Source organism: Platichthys flesus, chromosome 23 (assembly GCF_949316205.1).
Source record: "Platichthys flesus chromosome 23, fPlaFle2.1, whole genome shotgun sequence".
Taxonomy (NCBI): Eukaryota; Metazoa; Chordata; class Actinopteri; order Pleuronectiformes; family Pleuronectidae; genus Platichthys; species Platichthys flesus.
The window spans coordinates 10177717-10204074 of NC_084967.1; the positions used below are offsets into that span (position 1 = coordinate 10177717).

At 44.8% G+C, this 26358-nt stretch overlaps 4 protein-coding genes across 7 annotated transcripts; 2 read left to right on the top strand and 2 right to left on the bottom strand.

The window, feature by feature from the left end:
• Positions 1-223: 223 nt before the first annotated feature.
• lmod2b (leiomodin 2 (cardiac) b) lies at positions 224-5033 on the bottom strand. The gene is made up of 6 exons (XM_062383406.1): positions 4294-5033; positions 3518-4000; positions 2320-2580; positions 2006-2227; positions 1477-1911; positions 224-589 (listed from the first exon to the last, which is right to left on the bottom strand). Exons 1-6 carry the CDS (start codon positions 4567-4569, stop codon positions 563-565), a joined length of 1704 nt encoding a protein of 567 aa, XP_062239390.1. The 5' UTR covers positions 4570-5033; the 3' UTR covers positions 224-562.
• Positions 5034-5971: 938 nt separating this feature from the next.
• On the bottom strand, positions 5972-11379 carry asb15b (ankyrin repeat and SOCS box containing 15b). Of its 3 annotated transcripts, XM_062382277.1 has the most exons (14): positions 11247-11379; positions 10702-10828; positions 10446-10498; positions 10072-10203; positions 9820-9987; positions 9276-9382; positions 9046-9184; positions 8790-8961; positions 8245-8405; positions 7512-7656; positions 7254-7409; positions 6746-6848; positions 6483-6636; positions 5974-6397 (listed from the first exon to the last, which is right to left on the bottom strand). In XM_062382277.1, exons 2-14 carry the CDS (start codon positions 10806-10808, stop codon positions 6228-6230), a joined length of 1767 nt encoding a protein of 588 aa, XP_062238261.1. In that variant the 5' UTR covers positions 10809-10828; positions 11247-11379; the 3' UTR covers positions 5974-6227. The 3 variants fall into 3 exon arrangements, 2 of the variants coding, with proteins under 2 accessions (XP_062238260.1, XP_062238261.1); XM_062382276.1 differs by having other exon boundaries at positions 5972-6397; positions 8790-9184; XR_009920056.1 differs by lacking the exon at positions 6746-6848 and having other exon boundaries at positions 6256-6397; positions 8790-9184.
• Positions 11380-11801: 422 nt separating this feature from the next.
• LOC133948538 (uncharacterized) lies at positions 11802-18638 on the top strand. 2 transcript variants are annotated; one of them, XM_062382348.1, is made up of 7 exons: positions 11802-12279; positions 13931-14038; positions 14141-14197; positions 14291-14449; positions 14556-14718; positions 15074-15174; positions 16263-18638. In XM_062382348.1, exons 1-7 carry the CDS (start codon positions 12268-12270, stop codon positions 16425-16427), a joined length of 765 nt encoding a protein of 254 aa, XP_062238332.1. In that variant the 5' UTR covers positions 11802-12267; the 3' UTR covers positions 16428-18638. The 2 variants fall into 2 exon arrangements, with proteins under 2 accessions (XP_062238332.1, XP_062238331.1); XM_062382347.1 differs by lacking the exon at positions 11802-12279 and having other exon boundaries at positions 13447-14038.
• Positions 18639-19268: 630 nt separating this feature from the next.
• Positions 19269-25383, top strand: LOC133949055 (zinc finger protein 135-like). Its single transcript, XM_062383194.1, has 7 exons — positions 19269-19452; positions 20822-21030; positions 21512-21601; positions 21699-21791; positions 22098-22208; positions 22605-22728; positions 22888-25383. The coding sequence occupies exons 1-7, from the start codon at positions 19428-19430 to the stop codon at positions 24579-24581; spliced, it is 2346 nt and encodes a 781-aa protein (XP_062239178.1). The 5' UTR covers positions 19269-19427; the 3' UTR covers positions 24582-25383.
• Positions 25384-26358: the final 975 nt, after the last annotated feature.

Here is a 26358-nt window from a genome sequence, read left to right on the forward strand (position 1 = left end):
GGAATACATTGTGCATTCACAGCGGCGTGCAGTGTGGAGTGTAGCCTGTACGTGAGCCAAACTCACTTCTGTTTTAAATGAAGTATATTTATCTTACTCCATATTCCACACACACCACTAATTAATGCTTTTATTGAATATGTTTACATAATTGATACGCTGAATATAGATGAATGATGAATTCAACCCCGGCAGCAACCGGAGAAAAAGAAAACAGTCGTACTGAAAACACCAAATGGTTATATTTCAACGTACAGTTCAACCAACAACACATCGTATTTACAATTTTACAGTGAATCAGACAAATTAGCAGTAAACAGTTCAGCTCATTTCAAAATGCCGTCCTATAGATGCACGAGTACATTTTCAAAAATGAAGTCAACATCATTCAAATGTAAAGCGATAACTGCAGTGCAAAATATCCAGCAAGAAATCAGCTTGTGCCTCGTCAGACATCTCAGCGGGTTTTCACCTTCATCACTGGTAGTCGCTCCATCAACATCAACATCATCATCATCAGATTTCCTCAGTAACAAATGGGCCTCTGTTATCCCTGGTGGTACTATCGTAGATGAGCTGGGACCTCCACCTAGAAAACGTCAATAGTTCATCAGTTTTAGATTTCAAAAAATATGTTTGTTTTTTTTAAACAACATCATGGTGAGAGCAGATTTAGAAATGAGAAAAGCGATGAATCAATTGTCAACTTTTGAGTTTACGGCTTTGGACTGATACACCCTTCCACATTGCATCCTGATGTCAACAGATAAAGGTTTTATCGGCCCGTGTGTTGTTTGTTGTGCGCTGTTGTGGTAACGTTATCGCAGATGGCTTTATCGGAGTTCTGGTGAACAGCTTCTATAAATACCTGCACTAAGTGGCAGGAATTTCACAGCTAGGACACCCCAGCCATCTGAGGGCAGAGCTGATTTTTCCACTCCAGCCACGTAACAAGCCTCGCTAGCGCTTCAGCGGCGGTAATGTTCGTCTCTCTGCGGCGGGTGAAAAATAGCAAACCCTCGATGCGACAATAGAGACGTGCTCAGGTTTCAACCCGAGTCCTTCTCGTTTATTCTTCGTCTAATTGTCCGTGTTCTCAAGTTCAGTGTGAGAATACTTGACATTTTCATTGGCCGTTTGTCTCTATGTCCTGTGTCTCTCGGGCTGTGAAAGCTGGTGGTAGGCAGACAAAAGGCTGCGTAGAGACACGATGACTCAGACGCCAATGACTCTGTGTCATCCTCATCTAAATTCAACTTCCTACTCGCCACTTTGCCTCTAGAGGGACCGCTTTTTTCCCCTTTAGCACTTGGCTGAACTGCTTGTGGAGGAGAAAGGGCTCTGGCAGATGTTTCTGAATTACCCAGCGTCAATCTGATCTAGTATTTAGGGAACAAAACCGCTGATGAAAAGGGAAACAGCTAAATTGGGGGCTTAATAGAAACGTAATCCGAGCGTCCCACTTGCTCCACTCACCCGTTTCAGGTTGCACATGGCGCTGGTGCGGATGGACTCCATCAGCTGGTCGTGGGCTGACCTCAGTGGCGTGGAAGGCCGGCTGCCCTCCTCCGCCCCCCTCCGCTCCAGCAGCGCGGGCCTCAGCGCGTTCTTCAGCTCCTTCAGGATGCTGCTGGTCTCCTCTTTCTGCTTGCCCTTCTTGCCTTTCTTCCCCTTGGCCCTCGTCGACTTCTTGCCGCCCGCCTCGTGCGCCCTGATGACCTCCGCGATCATCCTGGTGGGCTTCGACTTCTCCTTTTGCGGGAGCGGCGGCGGGGGAGGTGGGGGAGGAGGAGGTGGTGGCGGAGGAGGAGGTGGAGGAGCGGGTGGGGTCTGCTTCTTCGGCAGGTCACGCCGGGGGAGTTTGGGCGAGGACCACGGTGAGCTGTAGGGTGATGAACTAGGTGTTCCCCTCTAGAGACAGAGACAAGGGAAATAGATCAATTCAATCATCCACATTTTCCAGTATGACCAGTGATAAATCTCGTTTTGGGGCAAAGGTACGTACTAGTGCAGTGGTCCGGGGGTAGACGGCTCCCTCTGCCCCCCCTTGTTGTCCCTGCTGCTGCTGCTGCTCCCTCTGCTCCTGAAGCCGTTTCTGTCTCTTGCGGTCCTGGTTCCTGGTGAGGATCCCAGTCATGCTCATCCTGGGACCAGGGAGGTTGAACTGGTATCCCAGCTTGATCAAGGTGCAGTTCTCCCTCAGAATCTTCACCATCTCCATCTCCACCTGTGGGACAAAGTTTCAGGAAGGAAGACGGGGTTACAGATGGGTCGATTAGGTGAAGAAACCAAAGTAGGAGATCAGGGAAGACAACCAACCTGTCCTCCACACATGTGTCTCTGGTTGTGGAACCGAAGCTCAGTCAGGGTGGTGTTTCCTGGAAGTGCTTGAACCAGCGCCATTACGCCCTTTCCAGTCACATAGTTGGACTCTATATTCAGGCTGATGATGGACGAGTTCTCCCTCAGCATCTTAGCGGTGGCCAGGGCCACGGGGTCGTCGGCGTGAGTGTTCGCGAGGCTAAAGATCTGCACGTGTGTGTTGGACCGCAGGGCTTCAGCGAATCGGATGAGGGTGTCCTAAGAAGGAAATGAGTGTTTACGCTTTAAGTAGCATGAAAGCATATTGAATGCCGTTTGAACTGTTTACAACAAATATACATATAGGAAGTGTAATAGTTCATTAAATGGGATGATGGATAAAGGACCAGTGACTCTCCACCACCACCACTTAAAATACTCCAGTAGGACCAGTGTTTATCAAGTCAACACAAGAGTTCTTGCTCTTTTGCATTTCAATCGTTACCCACAATGCTAAATTGAGCACATTAAGCAATTAGCTGCTGTTTACAAACTATTACCACTTGCTCCATTTCAACAGTAGCCTCAGAGGACACCGTGTTTTTGTTTATTTTCCAGTCACAGGAAGTGTTTGTATCATATGTGTACTGTAAGTGCGGCGTGCATTACTCAACCACAGCGAGATTCTTTGTTCTAAAATGAAAGTTGGCATACGGTCAAAAGTAACTCAACAGTGAGGAGCCGGATGCTAGCTGACAGGAAGCTGTTTACCTTGGGGAGTGAACTCCACCATGTTGGAAACTGATAGCTGTTACAGAAAAATGTAGAACTCGTACCTTGTATGTAAGAAAGAAGGATATTCACTAGTCATAACATTATTAGAAAACTGTTAATATGTTCAAACTAATCATGTGATATATGTGATAACACAATTTGTAGTAGTTTTTAAAATGCGTGGAATTTCTTCAAAAATGCAGTAGATTTGATGGTTTGATTTACTTAAGAATTTTCTAAACTTCTTTGTACTTTTGAGATGTGGAACAGTCTAGAAATACGATGCTTTTCGTCATTAGAGGTTTATTTTCCTCCTATCGATATGATAGGCTCCCATAAGTTGTCAGCCTTGTCTAATTTAGCTGCTAACATAACTTGGGTGAATTTGCAAATGCTTTTTTTCCATTACTGGTTTAACATTTTGTCTAGTGCTTGTTTGTACCTTTGAGATGTCCTCTATGTTGTTCAGATTGACCTCTGTGAGTTCAGGATCGTTGCTCAGGACTCGCTGCAGAGCTTCGTCAACAACCGTCGGGTTCCCGGTCGCGTTGGGGTCAGCGGGTGGAGGGGGAGGAGTCAGTCTAACAGGCTCCACCCTCTGAGGTTTTAGTAGTTTTGGGGTTTCGGCCCATGGAGTCCCAGAATCTTTTGAGGGTTCAAGTTTTGATTTATTTTCTTGTTCCTCCTCTTCCTCCTCCTCTTCCTCCTCCTCCTCCTCTGTTGCAGCTTCCTCCTCTTCCTCACTGTCTTCTTCTTCTTCTTCCTCTTCTTCTTCTTCTTCTTCATCCTCATCATTCTGTTCTTCCTCCTCTTCTTCCTTCCTTTCATATTTTGTCTGTTCTTTCTCATTTTCATCATCTTTTTCATCCTCTGCTTCACTGTTTTCTTCTGTCACACACTCCTCTTCGTCCTCCTGATCTTCATCCTGTATTTTAAAAGTGTTTGGAAATGCAATATTGTTATTATGAGTACCTTTTTTTCTTTAAACATATGGAACAACATACACATATTGTATAAATACATAACAGATGGTTTTAAGGCAGCTGTGGGTATTTGGTATATTTTGACTTCCTATTAGTACTTAAAAAAAACTTCTTATTTTTAGTTTTTTTTGGTAATCTGTCCTGAGTTCCATCTGATACAACTTCAAACGAGCTGACCCCGCCTCTGGCACATTCTACAAATGCCAAGCAAATCGAATTAAACACCATCACTGACCAGTTTGGGGCTTCCTCCACCAATTTCGTCCTCCAGCAGTCTTTGTGTCTCGGATTCCCAGTACTTCATGAGGGACTCTCTGCTGAAGGTGCCCGTCGAGGTCTTGTCCGTCTGGTCTCTCTGTCTGAGTCCGATGGGCACGTTGGCGTCGGGATCGATGTCCGCCAGCTCCTTTTCCAGCTCGGCAATCTCCTCGGGGCTGAGGGAAGCCAGAAGCTCGTCCTCGTCAACATCTTCGTATTTACTCAGCTCTCGTCTGTATCCGAAACAACTCATGGCCAAGGCGAGAGCCGCAAAGACCAGTAAGAATCACTTTGAGATAACACAGATAGACCCGTTTGGGAGTCGCATGTGACCCAGAGTTGACCCCAAAATTAAGGAGGAATATCGGGATAGAGATTCCAACAAGAGACGAGGTCCGTTGTGAGGCGGCTGGTGAGCCGAGGACAAAAGTCCAATAAGTCCAGTCAAGAAGCTCTCTGCAAGGGAAGGTGTTTGGATATTCGTGTTCTAGCTGGGTGCTTGTGATGATGAGCATCCACTCCTGTCTCAACCCGATCTGGCCGGACTGCCTGTTTCGCTGGGAGGAAGAACCTTTGTGTGTGTATGTCAGTGTCCTCTCCTCTCTAATCTCCCCAGCTGCTGCTCAGGCCTTAAGAGAGGGATCAGAGGGGAGCATAGCGAAAGTGCGGGCCCCATGATGCAGCGTCTTTTTTGGGAGGCAGTGCTCTGAGAGGCAGAGCCGCAAAAAGCATGTGAGCTCAGACACTGCGAGGCCTGTCAACGGGGCAGTCTGTCACCGCGGCCTGGGCGGCTTTGTTCGAGGCCAAAAAAGACCAACTGGACCCGACAGACCCACGGAACAGGAAAGATAAACAGAGATAATGTGTCGCCCCATATATCGACACAGGCTCGTCCTCCGCTCGTCCAATAGTCCAGAGGTGTTGGCTCATCTTCCATTCTTAAAATCAACTAATCTGGATGGTGATATAAATCAATCTACACTGCAGCCAGCCACCAGGGGGCGATTGAGATGCGTTGGCTTCACTTTTCGGGAACTGTCATGTGGTCAATACTTATATACAGTCTGTGTGTCACCTGGTTGCTCCTCCACTTTGGTCCAAACTAGAAATATTTTGGGATTGCCATAAAGTTATATTTTCCACAAAGGCTGAATCTTACTGATTTACCTCTAAAGCCACAGTGAAGTTAACATCTGTGTTTTTAAGTGACCCCCTCAGCCGGATAGAATTGAACATCCCATAGCTTTTCAATTCCTTTGTTTATGACCGGACTTCCAGAAGTTATCTCTTTCCTCTGCCTTTGCTGTAGATCTGAGAACAGATATCTACTCATCTGGAAGTTATTCACACGCAGACCTGCCGTGTGGTTGACACTGTATTACTCATGTACACACAGACGCAACACAAGTACATGCTTTCCAAACGCGGACACATGAGCTGCACACATACATAGCTCATCATCTGGGTCATCGCTCCAGATCGCATCCAGAGAACATAATGAAAGAATCATAGAGGTATTGTTCCAGGCATTTATGACTGTGTTTGTCCTGATCTGCTGTTGAGGGATGAATAATGGTGATAGAACTTTTACAGAATAGTTGTTTTAATACACATACAGAATGAAAAATGGAAAATGTTGCTGCTTTGGTGAATTCAGCCATTTTTATTACAAAATAGAAGGAACATACACTGGATTTGTAGCTTATATATTTCAGAAACCTTTTACATCTCATCTATACAGGAATAAATAATGCATTTTATAGCTTACGACATGTGATATGATATATGGCATATTTACTAGATGGGTAGAAATACATTTTGAACCTTTGAGGAATTATTCTCATAAACACGTGACATATAAAAGATATTCCAGTTGAAATTATTAATGAGTGCTTTGTTAACATGAGTTTTTCACGTCGAGGAGAGGTCAGCGTACAGGTCGTACTCTCTGTAGGTCAGGTAGCTCTTCAGTCTCGGGGGAAAAGGAGCAGCAGCCATGGCTTTGGGGTCGTTCAGCGCCCTGAGGCTCATGTGACGTCTGATCACCAATCGACACAAGTGCTGCAGGGACCGAGGTTTGCCTTGGGACGCACACACACATTAACATATAACCTCCAGTTGTATGTAGAGACAGATTTACAACATGAATGTTTTTGTTTTTTTTACTCAGTATGTCAGAGATCTCCTCCCACTCCGGCCTCCTCTCCAGGATGCGTCTGAGGTCGGGACAGATCCTGACGTAGTCGACGTAGTCCAGGAGCATCCTCACCACGCTGCCCGCCAGGTGGGTGAGCCACGACACCGACACAAACTCACAGAACTGAAAAAAACAAAAATAAATATACTAGATTATTTTCAACGGCTCATTTATTATCTGACGGGCTGAATGACTTGATGAAAAAAGGGTTCTTTCTTTGTCTTGCTCTTACTGGGACCACAACAGGTTGACTGTAAATTTGGTAGACTTGGTTATGGAGGTCAATCCAGGTACTGTCCATTTCCTCACCCTGGGCATGGCAACACTGGAAACATCTAGGGGCGGTGTAGCAGAGACGTATTGTTGTAATCGCAGAGTGTTTCGTATATGACCGCTTTCTGCATTGAATTCAAGTTAAAACTTAAAGGACCCATCGTATGCCCATTTTATCACAGTAGATATGGTTCCGTGGGGTCTTAATGAAATGTCTGTAACATATTTTGGTAAAAATACCACAAGGGTAATTTAAAACAGCACTTTTTTACACTGTCTAAAACAGCCCTCCTCGGATTGACCTGTTTTGAGTGCCCAGTCCCCCTCTCACCTCCCCCGGTAGACATGCCAGATACCCAAATGAACGTGTAGAAGCACTACAAAAGTGAAATTTTCCTAATGTGTCCCCTTTAAATTAAATCAATTCAATTTGAGTTGACTTTTCATTTGACAGAAGCTCTACGTACTTGTCAGCGTGGTATCCGCTGTTGAGCAGCAGCCGCAGCATGACCCGGTCCCTGAGGCAGTACTGCAGGGCTGTGGGGAACACTGTGTTACTGATCACCCTGAAGTAACAGTTCACCTCGGCCCCGTAGGACAGCAGCAGCCGCACCAGCTCGTACCTGCACAGAAAAGGTTACAGCAAAAACAACAACAACAAACTTGCTACTACCACTTATTATCAATGAATAAACACACTCATAAAACACATGCACATCAAGCACCTCTCGGCTCGTACAGCAACCAGGATGCATTGCAACGGGTCCAGGTCGGTTCTCGCTCCAGCCGCCAGCAACATCTCGGCACAGGTCATGTCCCCGTTGGACACGGCGAAGTACAGAGGCGTCTTCCTGAGGTCCCCGTAGTTCTCTGAAACCAGATTTACACAAGATACTTTGCTTAGAACTTATGCAAAAGATTAGGAATTCAAATGATTTCATTTTTTTCATTCATTTAACAGGAACAATTGTGTTATTATTGTGTTGTTACATTTTTCACACTCGAAGGACTTGCCTGGTGGTTTGAATGTAGCTTAAGCTTATTATCTGCAATAACCTTATCTGGACCCCCTGGTTTACACTTACTATCATATGTAACTCAATAGAGCACACACCTCCACCAAGGTCCAATAGACCCCTCGAATGATTCAAGCTGCATCCGAATTTACACACTCATAGATATCATTCCTCTGTTTATGCTGCATTTATTTCATCAAGATCCATGAACTTTTCGTAGGGGAATTTGGTAAAAATGTGCCAAACTCAAAAAACCTGTATCCACCCTTTTGTCCAGATCCACGCAAGATATACCCAAGTATTTTCAACGATATGTTGCTCACAAAAAAACAGACAAAAAATGACTATTGTGCGTATGAGAAATGTCTTGCCTGCATTAGTACATGTATGTGTCCACAGCCCTGGCCCTGCATGTTTCATCAATAAACTTCCCGACCCATACCAGAGATGTGCGTGTGCAGCAGGGCGCTGACATCATATCCTCTCTGTATGAGCAGCTCCAGACACTCAACCTGTCCCCCGTCAGCTGCTGAGTGGACGGGGCTCTGGCCTGAGAGACGGATCGCTCGCTTTGTGGTGATGGGGATGAGAGTCCTCAGGGCTCTGCAGCGAGAGGGAGAGAGAGAGAGAGAGAGAGAGGGGAGGGGGCGGGTAGAAAACAGTGAAAATGCGAGAGGACGAAAACAGGACAGAGAGAAAAATGTTCATTAGACTGTGGTTTGATGGGAGCGAAAAACAGCGATCAACAGAAGGCTCTTTGTGGAAATGAGTGGAGTGAAAACACTGCCGAGCTGTGAGGTGGAGACGGACATGTCCTCGAAATTCATGTTAATTTGTCTTGGACAATTTCTTTCTTTCGGGGCCTTCACGATTGCATTGAGCTTTTGGCACGAGAATCTGTCCAGATTTGATTGTGTCAGGGTGACTGACTGTTCTTCTGGTGCGTGCACAGTCACACAGCTTCAGAAGAAATAAAGGTTAACTCGCAGTGTGTGTCCTTCGTATGCGGCTCTGTGGATGGGCAGCTGGCAGGCATAGCTGGCCACGTTGGGGTTGGCTCCGTGCTGCAGGAGCAGCTTGATGCAGTCCAGGTTTCCAGATCCCGACGCGTCGTACAGGACCGTGTCTCCGTTGCTGGCCTGGGCGTTCACGTCGCCACCTAGTGGAGGACAGGGACAATACATCGGGGTCTTGAGGTACTGTGCACACAGTGGGTTTCTTGACAGCGTTTGAGCACGTGTACCGTTCTGTATGAGCAGGTCCAATGCTTCGGTGTTGCCGTATTCAGCCGCAACCCCCAGAGGTGTCACCCCGTGTCCGTCTCGGCCTGTCACTTTGGCTCCGTGTCGAAGCAGCAGCGCCACGATGGCTGGACAACCCACCTGGAGGAGGGGAGGAAACAAGGAAGGAGAGAGGAGATGAGGACAAGAGAAAGTGTTTCATCTGTAGCCGCCATTAATGCCTCATAATCACCTTTGCAGCTTCATGGATGGCCGTGCACCTGGTGAGACACACCTGCTCCACATAGGCCCCTCCCATGATGAGGGATAGAGCCATGTCATATGACCTTTCTCTTACGGCTGCAAAATGAACAGAATACAGAGAAAACATGCTTTTGTGCTCGACCAATCACGAGTTAGTTCTTACTGTCAATCATTATGTTTCACCACATTTTTATCACGTCAAATAACTAATTAAAATGTATCCCCAAAATTGTTTACACTTGAACATACGTCAGCATGATTAGAACTGTCTGAAATTGTAGCTTTTAGTTTGGCTCATATCCAATTCATTAGCATTGAGGAGGCGTGGTTTATGACCTGTACAGCAGCCCACCACCAGGTGGCGATTGATATTCTTTGGCTTCAGTATGGAGCACTGTCATATCCTCCATCATTATGATTATCTTAGTTTTATTGTATGTAGTCGTGTTGGTATGCTAATAGTTGATAATATGGTAACAACTAAATAAGCTGAGTGTGTGTGTACGTGTGTGTGTGTGTGTGTGTGTCTCCACCAATGAGCAGAGGGGACTCGTTCCTGCTGTTGGTGCTGTGTGGTGAGGCCCCGTGCTGCAGCAGCATCCTGACGTTGTCCACCAGGCCGGCCTCCACCGCCAGAGTCAGAGCCGTGTCCCCGTCCTGCGTCTGCTGCTCCAGGGTCAGCTCCGTGGACGTCACCAGCACTGTGAACACGCCATCATATGTTAAAGTTACACTCCACAATCTCCGGGCTCTTCCCTCTACACTTTACACCCCCCGCCCCTCACCCTGCAGCACCGCTTGCAGGATCTCCGGCTGCGGCTGCACAGCTGCTACGTGCAGAGGCAGCCGGGCCCTGCTGTCGCTCACTCTGAAGGCCGACACGCAGCCTGAGAGCTCCTGCAGTGCACACACATCACCTGTGGAGAACAAACCAAGACACGTACAGAACACGCACATACATCTGTGATATGTGTGCTCAACAGTGATTTCATGCACACACACTCACAAAAACAGGAATTGAATTTACTTGTATTAATCTCTACCTTATTCAACTTAACATAGTGTCACCTGTTATTTTGTTTACCCTAACAGCAGATGCAGATATATTTTTTTAATGCAACAAGGAATGGAAGCGGAATAATTGAAATAGGAAGCTTGCCTTTATAAATGGCCGCCATTATCTTCACAAAGTCTTCACTGTTTGGGTCTTTCCTGGTGAAGAGGAGGAAAGTGGATCAAATTAAATATTTTACTGCAGAAACACAATGAAACAGAGTCAAACAGTGTTGGGGCTGTTTTCAAGCAGTCAAGCAGAAAGTGTTTACTATTAATAAATCAGTGACACTCATGAAGATTAGAGACAAAGTACTTTTCATGGCTAGACGATGACATAGAGGACTCTATTGGACTCCTACCTGTGTGTTTGTGCTGAACATGGCAGCCTGACTGCGTCTTGAACGCTCTCTCGAATGGCAAACTGAATCAGCTCCTCATTTATACCCTCTCGCTCCAAGTCATCCATTTCTAAATATGTCGAACGAACTTGGGTTAAAAGACAACACAAAAAACACATGATTAAAGGCACAATAGATGCTAGGGTACAACAGTAGAAGTAGCTTGTGTTGACTGTGTAAATCAAGCAGTTTTATGGCCTGCTGGGAAAAGCTGCCACAAACTCTGGCTGTTCTTCTTTGGACGCCAACACTGAGCTTCCCGAATGAGTTCTAATCATTAACTAGAGTTTTGCTACATGTGCGGACAGATTGAACTTGTTAAATTCAACATGTCTGCATTGCTGGGGCCTTGTCGGCCCTGCAGACGTGCAACCTGCTTAACTCCTGGCAGAGTTCACGTTTGAAATGCCGTCACATGTGAGTGAATCAGTATGTGCGCTCGAATCTGATTGGATCCCACGAATGCAGTGATGTTTTAGATATTAGTCCGGTCGCTTTCCTCTCACCTGTTCACGTGACAGTGTTCTGCCGAGCGCTCCACCTCGCAGACTGCACTGCGTGGTTTTTGTTTTTGCAGGCTCCTGAGCCCTCCGGGTTATATTTAGTCGTGACCTGCTTGCGGAGTGTGGACGACCTGACTCAGCTCAGAGTGTCACACGCTCAGCTCCAGCAAACCAAGCACCCCCCCCCCCCCCTCTTGCTGTTAGCTCCACTTTGTTTCATCACACGCAAACAAAACCATCGCTACACGTTTGTCCAAGATATTCTCATGTTTCCCGTGCGAGACACCATTGTGTAACTCATCTGCCCCATTTTGTGTTTCCCCGAATGCATCCTCTGTGACTGCCATTGATTTGATAATGGGAATCAATTATGGATAATAGCTTTTACTTGGATTCACTACATCAATGTAAGTCATGAGGAGATTATGCAACAGGAATTCTTCACATCTGCACACACACACACACACACTCACACTGGAGCCACAATGTCAGAGATGTCTTCTCTGGGCTGCAACATTAGGAAATGATGAAATATAAATAGCGACAATGAAGTTTGAGCTCAAATCCTCCACAAGAGATTGTGTTATTTGCCACTTTCCGAACACCAGCTTGCAGAATAACCTCGGCATATTGCGAAATATTTCCCTGGAGAGACCGAATGCCCACTTTCTCCTGACGAGCGAACTGATACGTGGGAGTTATGGAAAAGGGGAAAAAAAGCTCTCAGACAGCGTCAGCCTGTGACACAGTGACTCAGCCTGTAGGCGGCCTCTCTCTCCGCCGCGTCAGAAGAGCTGCAGCGATGTGTCTGGAGTGAAAGCACACTGCCAGCCCATCCGCAACTTTCACTACACGCTGGGACACTATACACACACTCACTCTCTCTCTCTCTCTCTCTCTCTCTCTCTCTCACACACACACACACACACACACACACACAGAGGGAGAGATGAGCTCTGTCTTTGAAAGAGAAACACTGACTTTCATCCACTGGATATGAGCAACCACACTTTTTTTGCTCCATATGAGGAAGAAAGTAAGTAGCAGAATTTATTGTTGTTGTTTATTGTTTATAGAATTGGTTTACTTTTCTAATTTACAAATTTCTTCTCATGTGCTGTTTGATATAATGTCGTATTCTTACTATTAACTGAAAAATTACACAGATATTTATAAATTCTTACCTTAAAACAACATTCCTGTAGTATTTATAGTGGAGTTCATTATCTATTAAAGGTATCGAAATGAAGAACACACCCTTATTGAGTAACATTGCTGCTGGTATTCAATGGAATCAGAGGTCTGTGGTAACTGCTTCACATCCTGCTGCTCGTTTATATTGAATAAGGAAGACCAGCATGTGTTTCCCTCCCAGGAATCCAACTGCAAGTTCACTTCATTCTGCCGGGAGATGATATCACATGAGAAGGAAATGGATGCTTAAGGGAAACTTGCTCATTGTGTAGTTGTTGATTTATTATCTTTGAAGAGTCTCTTCACTTGTCACTAAAACGTTCTTACTTACTAAATATTATACAGTATGATCTGGAAATAGTTTATATTTTGGATTAAGGCTCCTATTAAAAACAATTAAACTAACAATGTGTCACTGCCTAGGGTTATGTCTTAAAATTGCCCGTTTTGTCTAATTAATGGTTCAGTACTTAGAGATTTTCAGTTAACTGTCGTCAAATTTGGCAAAAAACAACAAATATTCCCACGTGAGAAGCAGGAACCAGCAGATATTTTATATTTTAGCTCAGAAAATGACCAGAATGATTAATTTATTATCAGAATAGGAGCAGATAAATTTAGTCTTGTTTGACTTATTGATTAATTGACTAATCAATGCAGCTCTGTTTGAGATTTGCTGAGATACTAATGGAGGAAATCTGATGCTGAGCCCTTGGGAAACGTAACATCAAACCAATGTGAAGAAAGATTTCTTTTCACAATACTGTGAATTCAATGCTGTATTATGAAGAAGAGAAATGTATTATACATTACTTCATACTCTGTGCGAGTGTTTCTGCAGTTTGGTATCAACTGCTTCTTAGTGATAATTGGTTAAATATCACGATTTAACTGATTCTTATGATGCACACGTACATCTACTCCTAGGGTTTAATTTTGCGATGTCCCCCCCACCAGGAGTTTTATCCTTTTCCTGATCAACACAATAAATACACTAAGATCATCAAAAGACATAGTTCTTTATGAAACTCATTATATTAGCGGCCAATGTGTTTAGGAAAAGCACCGGAAGCCTCATCCTACCTGGGCGTGGAAAGTAATTCAGCTGTCCAACGTCTGTTTGAAAAAATAATATTGGTTTAAAAAAATGTCCATATAATTGTATATGCTGAGAGGTGGTGAAGTTTGATGCCAAAAATAATAATAAACCAAGTTACTCTTGATGTGTAAAAACGTAAAAGCCTTTATTACTGTAGCTAACGCATGAAAAGGATTTATTTTTTCAATGCACCAACCCATTGCAGCACACTGGTCTTCATCAGGGTGACTAACCCTACAGTTGTTCACATGAGCAAGGCACTGTGGGTGTCAGTGAGAGTCCTCTGAAAAAAAAAACATTGCCTATGGTCATTGTTACTGTATAATAACTACAGTGGACTTTATCTCATAAACAAAAACACTGTGTGATGTTCTCAATGCTTCACCTCCTGCAGATCTTGAAAGCACCTTGTCTCCTCTTGAGTCTGTTCACCAGTTTGAATCTCTGCTCTGGAAAATTCGGGACGCCGATAACCGATGATGTGAGCAAGCTGGCGTTACTGGTGAGCTAACAGAGTTATAGACACCGCAGTATGTTAGATTGTAAACATCTAACCCTAACCCTTATTGTAAAATGTCTCTCTCTGTCATGTTTTCCACTGTAGAAGCAGAATATCCCGTCCGATTATGAAATTCCTGTTAGTTACATTCCCAAAGAAGTGGTAGGTGTGAAGCTCTGACAGCAGAATCGGCTTGAACCTGTTAAATGGAGAAGACACTTTAATATCTGACTCTGTTCATTCCTCTGTGTCCAGGCTGGCACGTGCTGGGTGGTGTTAAACATCTATCCTCTAGAGCAAAGTCTTCGGAAGCTGGCCGACATGTTCGGGGCCCTCTCCTCCAACAAGGAAAACATCATCGTCTTCATCGCGATGCTGAAGAGTTTCCGCTTCACCTTCGACCACGAGGAGCTGGTGAGTCGTCTGCAGCTCGGTTCAGACACGAGTTTGTCATATTTTTGCACATTTAATTCTATAAATGAGTTACGTCTGAGATCTCTTGTGGTCTGATTCCCACCAGGAAACCACCATGCAGGTCTTCCAGTGTCACTACAGGGAAGGGAGCTTGATGTCTGGGCTTTACTTTGACTACATCAAAGACATTTTACAAGCCGCGGCTCAGGGGACGTCCGGCTTCTCGTGCAAGCCGCCGCCACCGTGTCTCAATCCACAGCACCCACCAGGTACACCATTCATTTGCATTGGTGATTTCTGATTTTCAATTGAAGCCTCAACAATTAAAGCTGCTTTGTAGCTGAGAGAAGATACCTATTTAGGGGTCATGGAATCAAAATCATATACTTTTGATAAATAGAAATACGATATGATCTAAAAACAGAAGTTTCATGAAGCCTTGTTATGCCAATCAACATCTCAAGAGGGAAGTAATGTGAATAAAGAAAACTTCTAAACTGGTCCAACCGGAATCCTCCTCACTGGTTCAGATAAACATCAAGTGTTTTCTGACTTCCTACCATCAGATTTCTGAGGTGTAACTATGTATTCAGTTAAATTTAAAAAAAATATTTTCTTTCCCAGGGGGGAAGGAAGACGCACGTAAATACAGCTGGTCCAAGAGAACGCCCATGCTCCTGGCTCTCATCCCCTTCCTAGCCTGCGTGGTTCTCATAGTCTGGCAGGTAAATACATGAACCGTCACATTTTCACCTTTAACGCTGTGTTACCACTTCACAAGAAATAAAGAAATATGGAGAGATCGTTTTGAGGATAATGTTCGATGAGAATCACCATCATCAGGATAATTTTAACCCAGTGTTTTTCATATATTTTATTTTAATGGGCTAAAGCTGATTTCATACACGTCCAAACATTTTCCAGAACTTTTCCGGAAGGTCTGCATGTGAGAACGCTAATGTCCAAGATCCTGATATATTTGATCAACTTTTTCTGCTAGTAAGATGTCAGTTAGCCCCTGTGAGAAAACAGCAGTGAGAGTGGGCGTGTCAGTGACGTTTATAACAACTGACGGACATAAAACTGAAAGACATCCCGGGACACAAAAGAGTCGTCATACTCAGAGAGGAAGCTAACAGTGTTAGAACATTATTACCATAACAAGATTACAGTTACAGTTTTACTGCGATCACTGTAACTGTGACACAATCATCGTATTATTCAAACCAACAACTGAATGTATGTATGAAAGGTCAGTGATGTCAAACCCAGAGGAAATAATAGTGTCTAAAGAACGATAAGCATTTACTTTTATTTTTATTATCAACACTTGTCAGCAAGTGTTTTATGATTCCTCCGCTTCTATAGGTTGAAAGATTATCTCGGGGTCCATTTCATTATTATCTATTCAGAGAAGCTGCCCCTCTGGGTATATCCCATAAACTGTATACACCCTAAACTATAGTGGCTTGCTCTCTTTTTCTCACGTTATACATTATGAGAAGCCTCCACCGAAAGCTTGTTCTTGTTGCAGCATCGACCACGTTGACTCTTGTGCCTCTCGCGGTCTCTGTGGGTCAGTCTTATAAAACCTGCATGATAATGCGCCTTTGTTTCAGTCGGCCCTTCCAGGAAGTCAAATCTGTAAAGTTAATAACCGCTCATCAAATATTCAGCAGTACTTTGAGGCGCAGTTATTACCTAACGTGATGATGTTCGCTTTGGAGATTTATAATGTCATGCGTCCGTCATACAAAGCAGGATAGAACAGTCATTTTCTATTTTTCCATTTTTCCATTATTTATTTGTTTAGGTCAAGTCTCGAAGGCGCTTACCGATGTGCAACACCGAAAATAACCCGACGCCATCTTCTGCCACGGTCCCCAGTGTGTCTGTCTCCATCCCCCTTCAACCACTCACCCACGCGGCCGACACCCAGCCAGCGGGGGAGGCGATGCCCGAGCATGAGAGTGGATGAAGCACGGGAGTTAAGAAGAGAAGGAAAAAACTCTCTGCAGGTCGTCCTGTTCTTTGGCAGGAGCCTGCAGGATGGGAACGAGTGTGGTCTGACACTCCTCCTCCTGCTTTCACTCATTTGAGAGAGCGGCCATGATAGAAACTCACCTGCTGCGAAGGAGGGAGGGCAAACCTCCCTCTGGCATTTCTAACACCCAACCGAGCAAAGAGATGCACACGACAGGTTATCTGCCAACATGCCTGGTGAAGTGCATCGTCTCGCCTTGGCCGGCCTTTATCTGGCTTCACTATAGCAGATCACGTTGATTTATTTTACTTTCCCTGTCTCTCTGCCCTGGGGCCATTCAGAGGAACCACCGGGTTCCAGCTTAAAGCTGCAATCAAACGTCAGAGATCAAAATGATATGACACTATTTTTGAGGACATTTCATTCCGAGATAATACACCTGTATCAACTTGTCGGCCGCATCCTGCTCCTGTTTCCTGGTTCCTGCAGAACTGCATCAGGGGAACAGGCAAAGAGGCACGTTCCTACCAAACCAGTCTTTAGTAAAACAACTGAATTGCAGCTGCAGCTCGTCTTGTACTTCTGTGATCTGTGATCTGTCACAAGCGCTAGAGCTGCTCAACAAGCGTCCCACTTTGTGTGTCAAAGATCTGACCAGATGGCAGATAGCCATCGCCAGGGGCCCTTTTCAATCCCGTCATTGTATCTCGAAGCTGTTGCCCAGTGATCTATAGCTGCTGCTCGGCCTCAGCGGGGTGTGTTGGAGTTTTTAATGTCTCATTCACTGAGTCAATCCCCGTTCAGTCACGGGAGCATGAGTGTGATCACGCTCGTACTGCACACGACAGAGGGAGTGGGGAGCGGGAGACGGGCCGGGCGGGATGAGAGAGAGAGTGAGGGAGATAGGGATAGATAGATGGGTGGATGGGATGAGCTCAGCGACGAGCATAAGGAGCGCTTGTTCTCGCCACAAAAGAACTGGCCGTAGGCAGGAGGAAATGCCAGTTACAAACACGACTGATGTCGGCAGATCCCCTATGAATCAACAGGCGAAGAATCCCCCCCAGACCGCAGGCTATGTGGCCTCATCTGCAGAGGATGGTTAGTATTTCAATAACAATTTTCTGTGTTTGAGTGATTTACTTCCAGATCACAATCAATGAAACGCGGAGAGATTTCCCTTCATTCCACTGTTTTCCTGCTGCGGACAAAGTTCTACGAGTTCTACTGTTGTTTCTCATCTGCTCAGTGACCAACCTGTGTGATTTTCATTATTGTAAATTTTGTGAAAATGTGCATTTGTGAAATGTTTAACTTATTTTTGTTACACGATACTAAAGGATTGTGATTAACATCTTCAGTAATAATACACAGGAGGTAGACAGAATACTGTGAACACTCAGGGAAAATGCAGTATTACTGTGAAGTAAAATATATCAGGGCGAATATTTCTACAATTGTGGGTTATGCCGTAAATGCCAATAGACGCATTCATCGCCCCCCCGTCTTTATATCTGTCACATATTTCAACTTCGGACTCCTTTCTCTTCACTTTATCCTCATTTCTTTGACTTTTAATATTTCTTATTATTGCGAAAACTACCAAGAAAAAGTGTTCAGCGTTGTTTGTCCTATGGCTAATTAGCATTTAGATTGGTAACAGCTTATAAGTAATTATCGCTTCGGTCAAATTCCTTTTTTTAATGAAATGTTGACATTATTTTGTCTACTCCCTGCTGATGGCCTATGAGCAAAACCACTCTGTCAGTGTTATATATGTATTTGTCAATAATATAAATATATATATATATATATATGTAGAAATGTCATGTTATTTTGAGACATTTTGCATTACAAAAAGTCTGAAACTGTTTTTATATATATTTCTAATTATGAGTATGTTATTGAATAGAGCAGCAGCAAAAAGTTCAAATTCTGAAAGACGTGTGGAGTGAAATATCTGGGTTTTGTTATTGAGATCATAGGACAAACCAAAACTTGCATGTTCATGCAGAGTATTGTGAGGTTTTGTCCTTGGACGGGATAAAAAAAGAGAAACATGTTTTCGCAAATACAGATCTTTGATTTATGGATCAAACCAGTTGCTCTCAAACCACCAGACCCCACAGTTTCCTATCACTCATTCATAATTATTGTGCAAGCAATTCATTTTTAAAAAATTATTAAAGGGTAAAGGTCAACAGCATCACGCAAACCTTTTTTTTTATTTTTCTAACATATTAATGCAACTTGGTGTTACTTTTTTTTCACCCCCGGCATGAAAACCACTAATATGACAACATAACTCAAGATAAGATTCCTTTATTGGCCCCACAACAGGAAAGTGTACTGTGTTGCAGCAGATGGGACTTAGTAAAGTAATTAATGAGTAAACATGCAATACAAAAGCAAGGGAAATATAAAAAAGTATGTATCCAATGCAAACAGAATATATACAGTGAAATAGATTGAACATATGCCATTAATGCCTATACTGACATCAATAAAATGTGTAGTAATAAAGCTGTGTTGATGGTTTGAATGTTGAACTCTATTGATGTGATTGGACATTTGACTTTACTACACACTATTAGTCTTATTAAAAATAGGAAGGATGTAGACGTGAGTAAATAAAAACAACCATTCAACAAGGCAACATATAATTATTAAACATTTGACTAAATGGTAAATACTTAGATATCACATGTTATACTATGTGATTATATTACATGCATTACAACGTATGTTACCTCAACTCAAACTTAAAAAATACGGTGCTTTTATTTTATACAGCTACATCCGCCGGAAGTTTTTGGACTTTTGTTTTGGAAAGCCGCTGTCCAGCGGCCGCCATTATTCTTCCTGGCTTGACGTAGCGAAGAAAGACGGTTAAATCCTTTTTAACGTTATAATTCGGTGTGAGCGACTTCACGGTGAACGTCCCCGGTGCCGCCGGCTGGTTGACATGTGTTAGCGCCACTTCCTGCTCACGCGATGGAGAAACGCTCCGATACAGCAGGTAGGTTGCTAAGCTAATGCTAGCAGGCTAATGGCAGCCGCCGCCGGGAGAGCGGAGGAGAAAATAAGATGCAACATGTGAGATCATCGGTGGATGAGACACCTCCGCTGGCTCTGAGCCGCTGATCTGAGAGAATACAACCGCGTCTGTGCGGATGTATCCGGGCTAAGTGCGTGTGGTAGATAGCGAGCTAGCTTTAGCTTTGATTTCGACTGAAATCCTGGTGCTTCCGGATGCACCGACCCGCGGCTGCATCGTGTATCGAGAGCTTCTCGGACTCCACATGCAGCCGAGCACTGTGCTTCTGCGGGTGTTTGAGAGTTTGACTCGAGCCCTGCTGCAGATTGGCGCTCATTCTCTACACGACTGCACGCGCACACTCAACGTGCACACGTTCAAACCCCTTTGCAGGGGATCGAACAGCGACGTGTAGCGCAGCAGCGCCCCCTACAGCAGCACGTTGTTCCACCTACACAACAAAAGCTGCTGATGGGAGTTTGCGTTGAACACATCAACACCATCATCACACCGCTGATAGAGGGAATACGTACTGTCTGTGTGGATGAGCCTGGACTGTCAACACATATACAGTCAATATAAAGTGCAGTGTGAAAAACAATACAAGTGTTGCTGATTTAATAAAAAAACAGTAAATCTATAAAATATCTATTATATATTTTAAGAAGACGTCCTGCTTTGTTTTTATACAGCGCTATTTTACCCAGTAAAGTGCCCTTGGAGGTGTCCAGGGGGGGCCCCGGCAAAAAGGGGATTGAATCCTATTAAATCCCATTCGCTATAATTTAAAGTAACACACCAATGGAACCTTATAGTTCCAGTTGTAGTATGAGTGTGGGACAATAACTAAATGTATTATAGCTGTTCAGGTCCTGATTTTCACACATGTCCTGTAATGAAACATATAGAACCAAAAATCTTTCCCTGTTTAACATGTGTCAGTTGAGGGGTCCTAGATTAAAAAGACTCAGTTTGTTTTTACTTTTGTTTGATATCTATCATTTCACATGTAATTTCTTACCTACTTTCCAAGGGATCTTGAAGGAGAATTGTCTACAAATCCTCCAGGGGCTTGAAAAGTGGCAGAAAAAATGACAGGAAATCATTGAATATGCATTAGTTCATGCAAGTAGACTAGGAAGACCAGGAGCACACACTCAAAGTCTGAGATATTATAAGACGAGATATACAATAGAGGGAATCACAGTATAAAAGGCCTCAATGCTTTAAATACGAACATGACCCAGTTTAAACAGGTAATTCGTAAGGACTGTATCGGTTGGTTAGGAGAAGGGATTTGGGGAAAGGGATTTGCCAACTTCTAAATGAATGAATGTTTTTACCTTGACAGGGGCTGGAGGTGCCCTGCCCCTCACCTCCCTCCGCCTGATGGCCTCCCCCCTGCAGCTGACCTACTCGTACCTGTGGCAGGTGATCCGCCAGCGGAACGTGAAGCAGTACGGCAAGGTGGAGGAGTTTGTGACCATGGTGACGCAGACGGTTCCCGAGCTGATGGGCTTCAAGCAGACCGCCCAGCTCATCCTGGGGTTGAGAGCGAGGGTGAGCGCCCGGCACGCGACAATACGATGTGTTTTATGTGCACGTAAACGACACAGTGCGCCCAGATGGGTGGAGATCAAAACCTAGGATCAGTAATTTGTGCAGGAAGAGTCGTATAGTCTGGCTGCCGCCTGGTCCTGGTGCTCCGTTCCCCAGACAGTTTACTTAAGCGCTATTTCCCCCCCCCCCCCATCACTCTCAGCCTTTGATGGTCCGCGCCCTCCAGGCTTTTAAAACATTCCTGATTTGTTTCTTAATGCTATTGACACCTCACTGATGTTTATGAACTCCATGTGTTTGGTATTATAAACAACTTGTGTCGTGCGCTAAGAGAGGCTTTGAAATGGTCTCTTACCCCATCTCTCTCAAATCGATTGTTTTTTGGGGAGATTAGGAGGAATTTATTAATTTGAAAAACCTTAAAACAACGCTGTGTGATCTTTGTGTTTGGCAAAAATCTGTTTATTTTCTTGGGCTGCAGATCATTTTGGACTTGCTTCACCAAGAGGGTTTACCGGACACCCGAGCCATTCAAATTCTTATCAACAAGTTGAAGGTCTCTTCTTCGGGGGTAAGACTTCAAAACCCATGTATTGTAGAGATGCATGAACGGTTGTACCAGCTTTATGACGGATTGAAACTAGAATCGAATCTGATCTGTGTTGCAGAAGGAGACAGAAGTGGAGAAATGTCAAACCAACTTCTTGGTGCTGGTCCAGTGTCTGCTGAAAAGCCCGGCTGAAAGGAAGCGCTTCTTTCAGGTACCAACATCCAGTCATCTGTTCCTTTTAGATGTGGTGACAGAAGCTGTGTGGCTGAACTTAAACAACCAGCATCACTGCACAGCCCGCATCTGCTCAGATATCACACTCTATCCATTGTCTGTGAAGGGAAGTAGAAAAACATGCAAATAAATAACAGACGCACCAAGAGTTCAGCTGCATTGAAACACTTTGCATGTGGATAATGACATGTTACATGGTTTTATTTCTCCTTTTTAACTGCGTGTTCACTGTTCATGATTTCAACCTCACAATCGTGTCTGACACTTTGTTCCCTCCCTGCAGGAAGTGTTTCCTGTTCAGTACGGCACAAAGTTTGACACGGCGCTGCAGGCTCTGACCGCAGGCCTGGTGTGCAAGCTGGAGCAGCTCCTTCCTGTTCCCAATCTGACCCAGGTATGCACAGATACTGTCACCGAGTTTTAAAAACATTTACTCTGATGCTGTTAAAGTTACCCTCCACAGACAGGAACAGTCTCACTTGAATCCCTCTTGTTCAACAAGCTTTACAGAATCTGGATCAAAGGTCTACGAACAATCATTATTTCTACACTTCACCATGTTGATGCAGGCTAAATATATTTGATATGCTATGAATTTACTTGCAGACATTTTACATCTTCTCAGAAACTGGATTCAGGGTTCCATTCTTATATATTGGACATAAGTTAGCATACAATAACTGCAAAGACACCATGTCCATTCATTGTAAACAAAGATACTTGATGTCAGACAGCGGAAACAGAATCGTGTGATCGAACCTAAGAGTCTGTTCTTGCCTCTCGACTTCAGCTCGGTACCATGATCTCATCGGATCCCAGCGTCCTGGAGGCGTGTGGAGGCATCATCCCCGACACCAAGGACCTGAAGACGCTCCTCCTACACCAGCAGGCAAAAGGACTCCTCAGTGTTAAAGGTAAACTTAAGGCGGTTTGTATAAAGATGTGATGAAGTACAGGAAACAACATATTTCTGATCTTACACCAAGAGTCTTACCCCAAGGTAGATGAGATGTGTATTTCAACTGTAAAACATTTAAAAAGAAATTCACAACGATGTTTTTATTTTTGCGCAGCTACCATCTCTTCATCAGTGGGCGACTGCGTGCTCTCTTCACTCGCCTTTCGGCCCAAACCAGTGGAGCCACCGCCGCCGCCACCACCTCCTCCGCCTCCACCAGCAGAATCACCGAAACCATTACAGGTCATCCTCATGGACACCAGCCCAGCCTCCCTCAGTGACACCGAAGACCTGGGGGTGATGTCAGAGGACCCGGAGAGCCCAGGAACCCCCGCTGCTAGACCACAGCTAAGAGGGCGACGCAGTGAGATCACCACCAGGGGCAGCGCTGCGAAGGAAAGTGTCACAAAATCAGCTCAGAGGGAGAATCTGGCGCAGGAGAAGATTACCACGCAGGAAGAGACTCTCACGGCCGAACAGAGCCCGGCAGAAGACGGAGCAGCAGCAGCATCAGAGAGACAAGAGCCACAACAGCTGCCGTTGAAAACCATCCCTTTCAAGGTAGTTCCCATTAAAACCCCCTTCGCCGTACAGAACACAGGCAGTGCAGCAGCGAGAGATGGTCAGAAGCCCCAGACTCAGAGAGTCACGCTGCATCAGTGGGTGTCGCAGATCGCCACCAATTCGCTCTCGCTTCCAGCATTGCCACCACTTCCTCCCGCCAGTCTGGGTGGAGGATACGGCATACGGCCGCGGAAAAAGCAAATCAGGCCGTCGTCTGACAGATTTACCTGCGCCGTGTGCGACAAGAGCTTCCCTTATCAGTCCAAGCTAATGGACCACGAGCGCATTCACACTGGAGAGAAGCCCTTCCTGTGCACGGCGTGCCACAAGAGCTTCCGAACCCAGGCGTTCCTCAACAACCACCTGAAGACCCACAGCACGGCGCGTCCCTACGCCTGCGGCCAGTGCGGCAAGTGTTACACGAAGCTGCAGAGCCTGACGAAGCACATCCTCGCCCACAACGGCCAAAAGCCCTTCTACTGCAACATCTGCAACAAGGGCTTCACGCAGTCCACCTACTTCAAAAGGCACATGGAGTGCCACACCAGCCAGGTGACGTTCCCCTGCAAGCACTGCAACAAGAGCTTCCCGACGTCCTTCAAGCTGACGAACCACGAGCGCTGGCACACCAGAGATCGCCCGCACATGTGCGAGCGCTGCGGCAAGAGATTCCTGGTTCCCAGCTTGCTGAAGAGGCACATGGGCTACCACATCGGCGACCGCCAGTACCTCTGCTCCCAGTGCGGCAAGACCTTTGTCTATTTGTCCGACCTGAAGAGGCACCAGCAGGACCACGTGCCCAAGGCCAAGATCCCGTGCCCCATCTGCCAAAAGAAGTTCTCCAGCAAGTACTGCCTGAGGGTGCACATGAGGATCCACACTAGAGAGAGGCCCTACCGGTGCTCCATATGCGACAAGAGCTTCACCCAGGTGGGGAACCTGAAGGTTCACATCCGCCTGCACAGCAACGAGCGGCCCTTCAGCTGCGACGTGTGCGGGAAGACCTACAAGCTGGCGTCCCACCTGAACGTCCACAAAAGGACTCACACGTGCAAGAAGCCCTGGACGTGTGACACGTGCGGGAAGGGATTCTCCGTCCCCGGCCTCCTGAAGAAGCACGAGCAGCTGCACACGAGGGAGGCGAACCCCGACTTCGCCGGCAAGCGGAGGCACCGGGCCAAGCACAAGAAGCACTCCCTGAAGAGGAAGTACGACGAGGAGGACGAGGCCAGCGATGATTATTAAACCACGGCTCCGATCAGTGGCGAGGCTAAAACGCCCAGACGGCTACTGAGCAAGTTCATCTTTAAACCACGTGATTGTCATTGTGGTGGTGATCCGAGTCGAGACCATGAAACACATTTTGACCGATGTGGTGATATCTTTTTTTTATCATGGAATTTAAACTAAACCCTCCGAGTCTCTACTAATCATCTCCAGTGTTTTAATGTATAACAGAGCAAATCTTCATATAATGAGATCCTCAAATTGTCACATTTACAGAACAATAAGGTAGAAATAGAGTATTTTGATCACTTTAGGATCTATTTTAGAGAATTGTTGTTTATTATGATGACAGAGAAAGAAATGCTTAGTTTTTCTTCAAGCGTCAAACTTTTCTAGAGTCATTTAAAAAAAAAAAATTGGGAATTCAAGGAATTCAATGCATGTCACTGTCGATCATTTGTCTGCTGTGTAAGGAAATGTGGTCACTGGGAAACATTCAACTTTGTTACAGTATCCTTGCGCCTCAAAGCCACGTACTTTTATATTTAACCATGAAATGTAATCGTTACAACTGCTTCTGCTTTTGTGTTAGACTGAAAATAGGCTGATTTGTGTTTGTGAGCATCTTTTTATCCAGCGGTATATAAGCAGTTGTGTTGAATTAAGACAAGAGTTGAGCACGAGAATCATTTGACGTTGTGTAAAGTGTGCCGTGAAGCTTCATCTTTCCTTTACTTGAGCTATTGTGAGCAGCCTTTCTTGTATCAGCATATTTTGTTTTTGATGTTTTACAGAAAAATAAATAGTCTTTGTAAAAAGGCATCGTCTTACTGGTTTGTTAAATTGGGAAACTCTGGACCAAAGCGTCCATCACAAGCCCTGGACTGGGAATAACATGGGCTTATGTTCATTTGCTCCATTCAAAAGTTTAGTAGGTCTAAAAATATATGTGAAATATAAAGTGTATTGTTAATGAATTAAAAATATAAAGTGTAACACAGAGTATTTTAGAACCAGTGTATAATTGTAAGTAATAATAGGAATGAAGATAAATTAAGCAAATCACACGAGAAAGTTTGATTGATTGATTGTTCCTCAAACAAAATCAGAACCTTGCAAATAAAATCTGCCACAACAGAACAACCCTCACACATCGCAACGAAGGAATTATTTGAGAAAAGGTTGAATTATTGTTTTTACAAATTTGAGGGGGAGTGGCCCCCCTGGGTTGGCAAATGTATTTTGACAATTTGCCAAAATACATTTACATGTTCGGTACATTTGCTTTTTTCTGCAGGCTGCCACTTTTTGTGTGTGTGTGTGTGTGTGCCTGCTCCGCACCTGTAACGTTGATCATTACTTAAAGGTGGAGCAGCTTGGTGAGCTCCTGAGACTCAGCAAGTGAAAGAGGGTTTGATTACATTGCTTCCATTTCTCCCTTGTTATTATATTTATGTAAGGTGCATTTTACTCATAAGCAGAAGTCTTGTTATTTTAGATCCGAACCTGTTAAAATTGATACAAAGAAACGGCTTAATTGCCAGTTTCAGCTTGTGAGAGCAAGGCTGAACATCCAGCTTCACCTGGAGCTGCCTTAGGATGTCTCACTCGGCTCCACCTGGGATCTACAGGTAAGTCTGCATCTTGTTACGTCTTTGAGTTGTTTGTGCACACAGGGCTGGAGAAATACAATTCACTTAACCTGTAACTTTTACAAATGGCCGGAATGACCTTAATAAACTTGAACGGTCACTGATTCAAGACCTTTTCTCTTTCTTTTTGTCCACATTCGTCA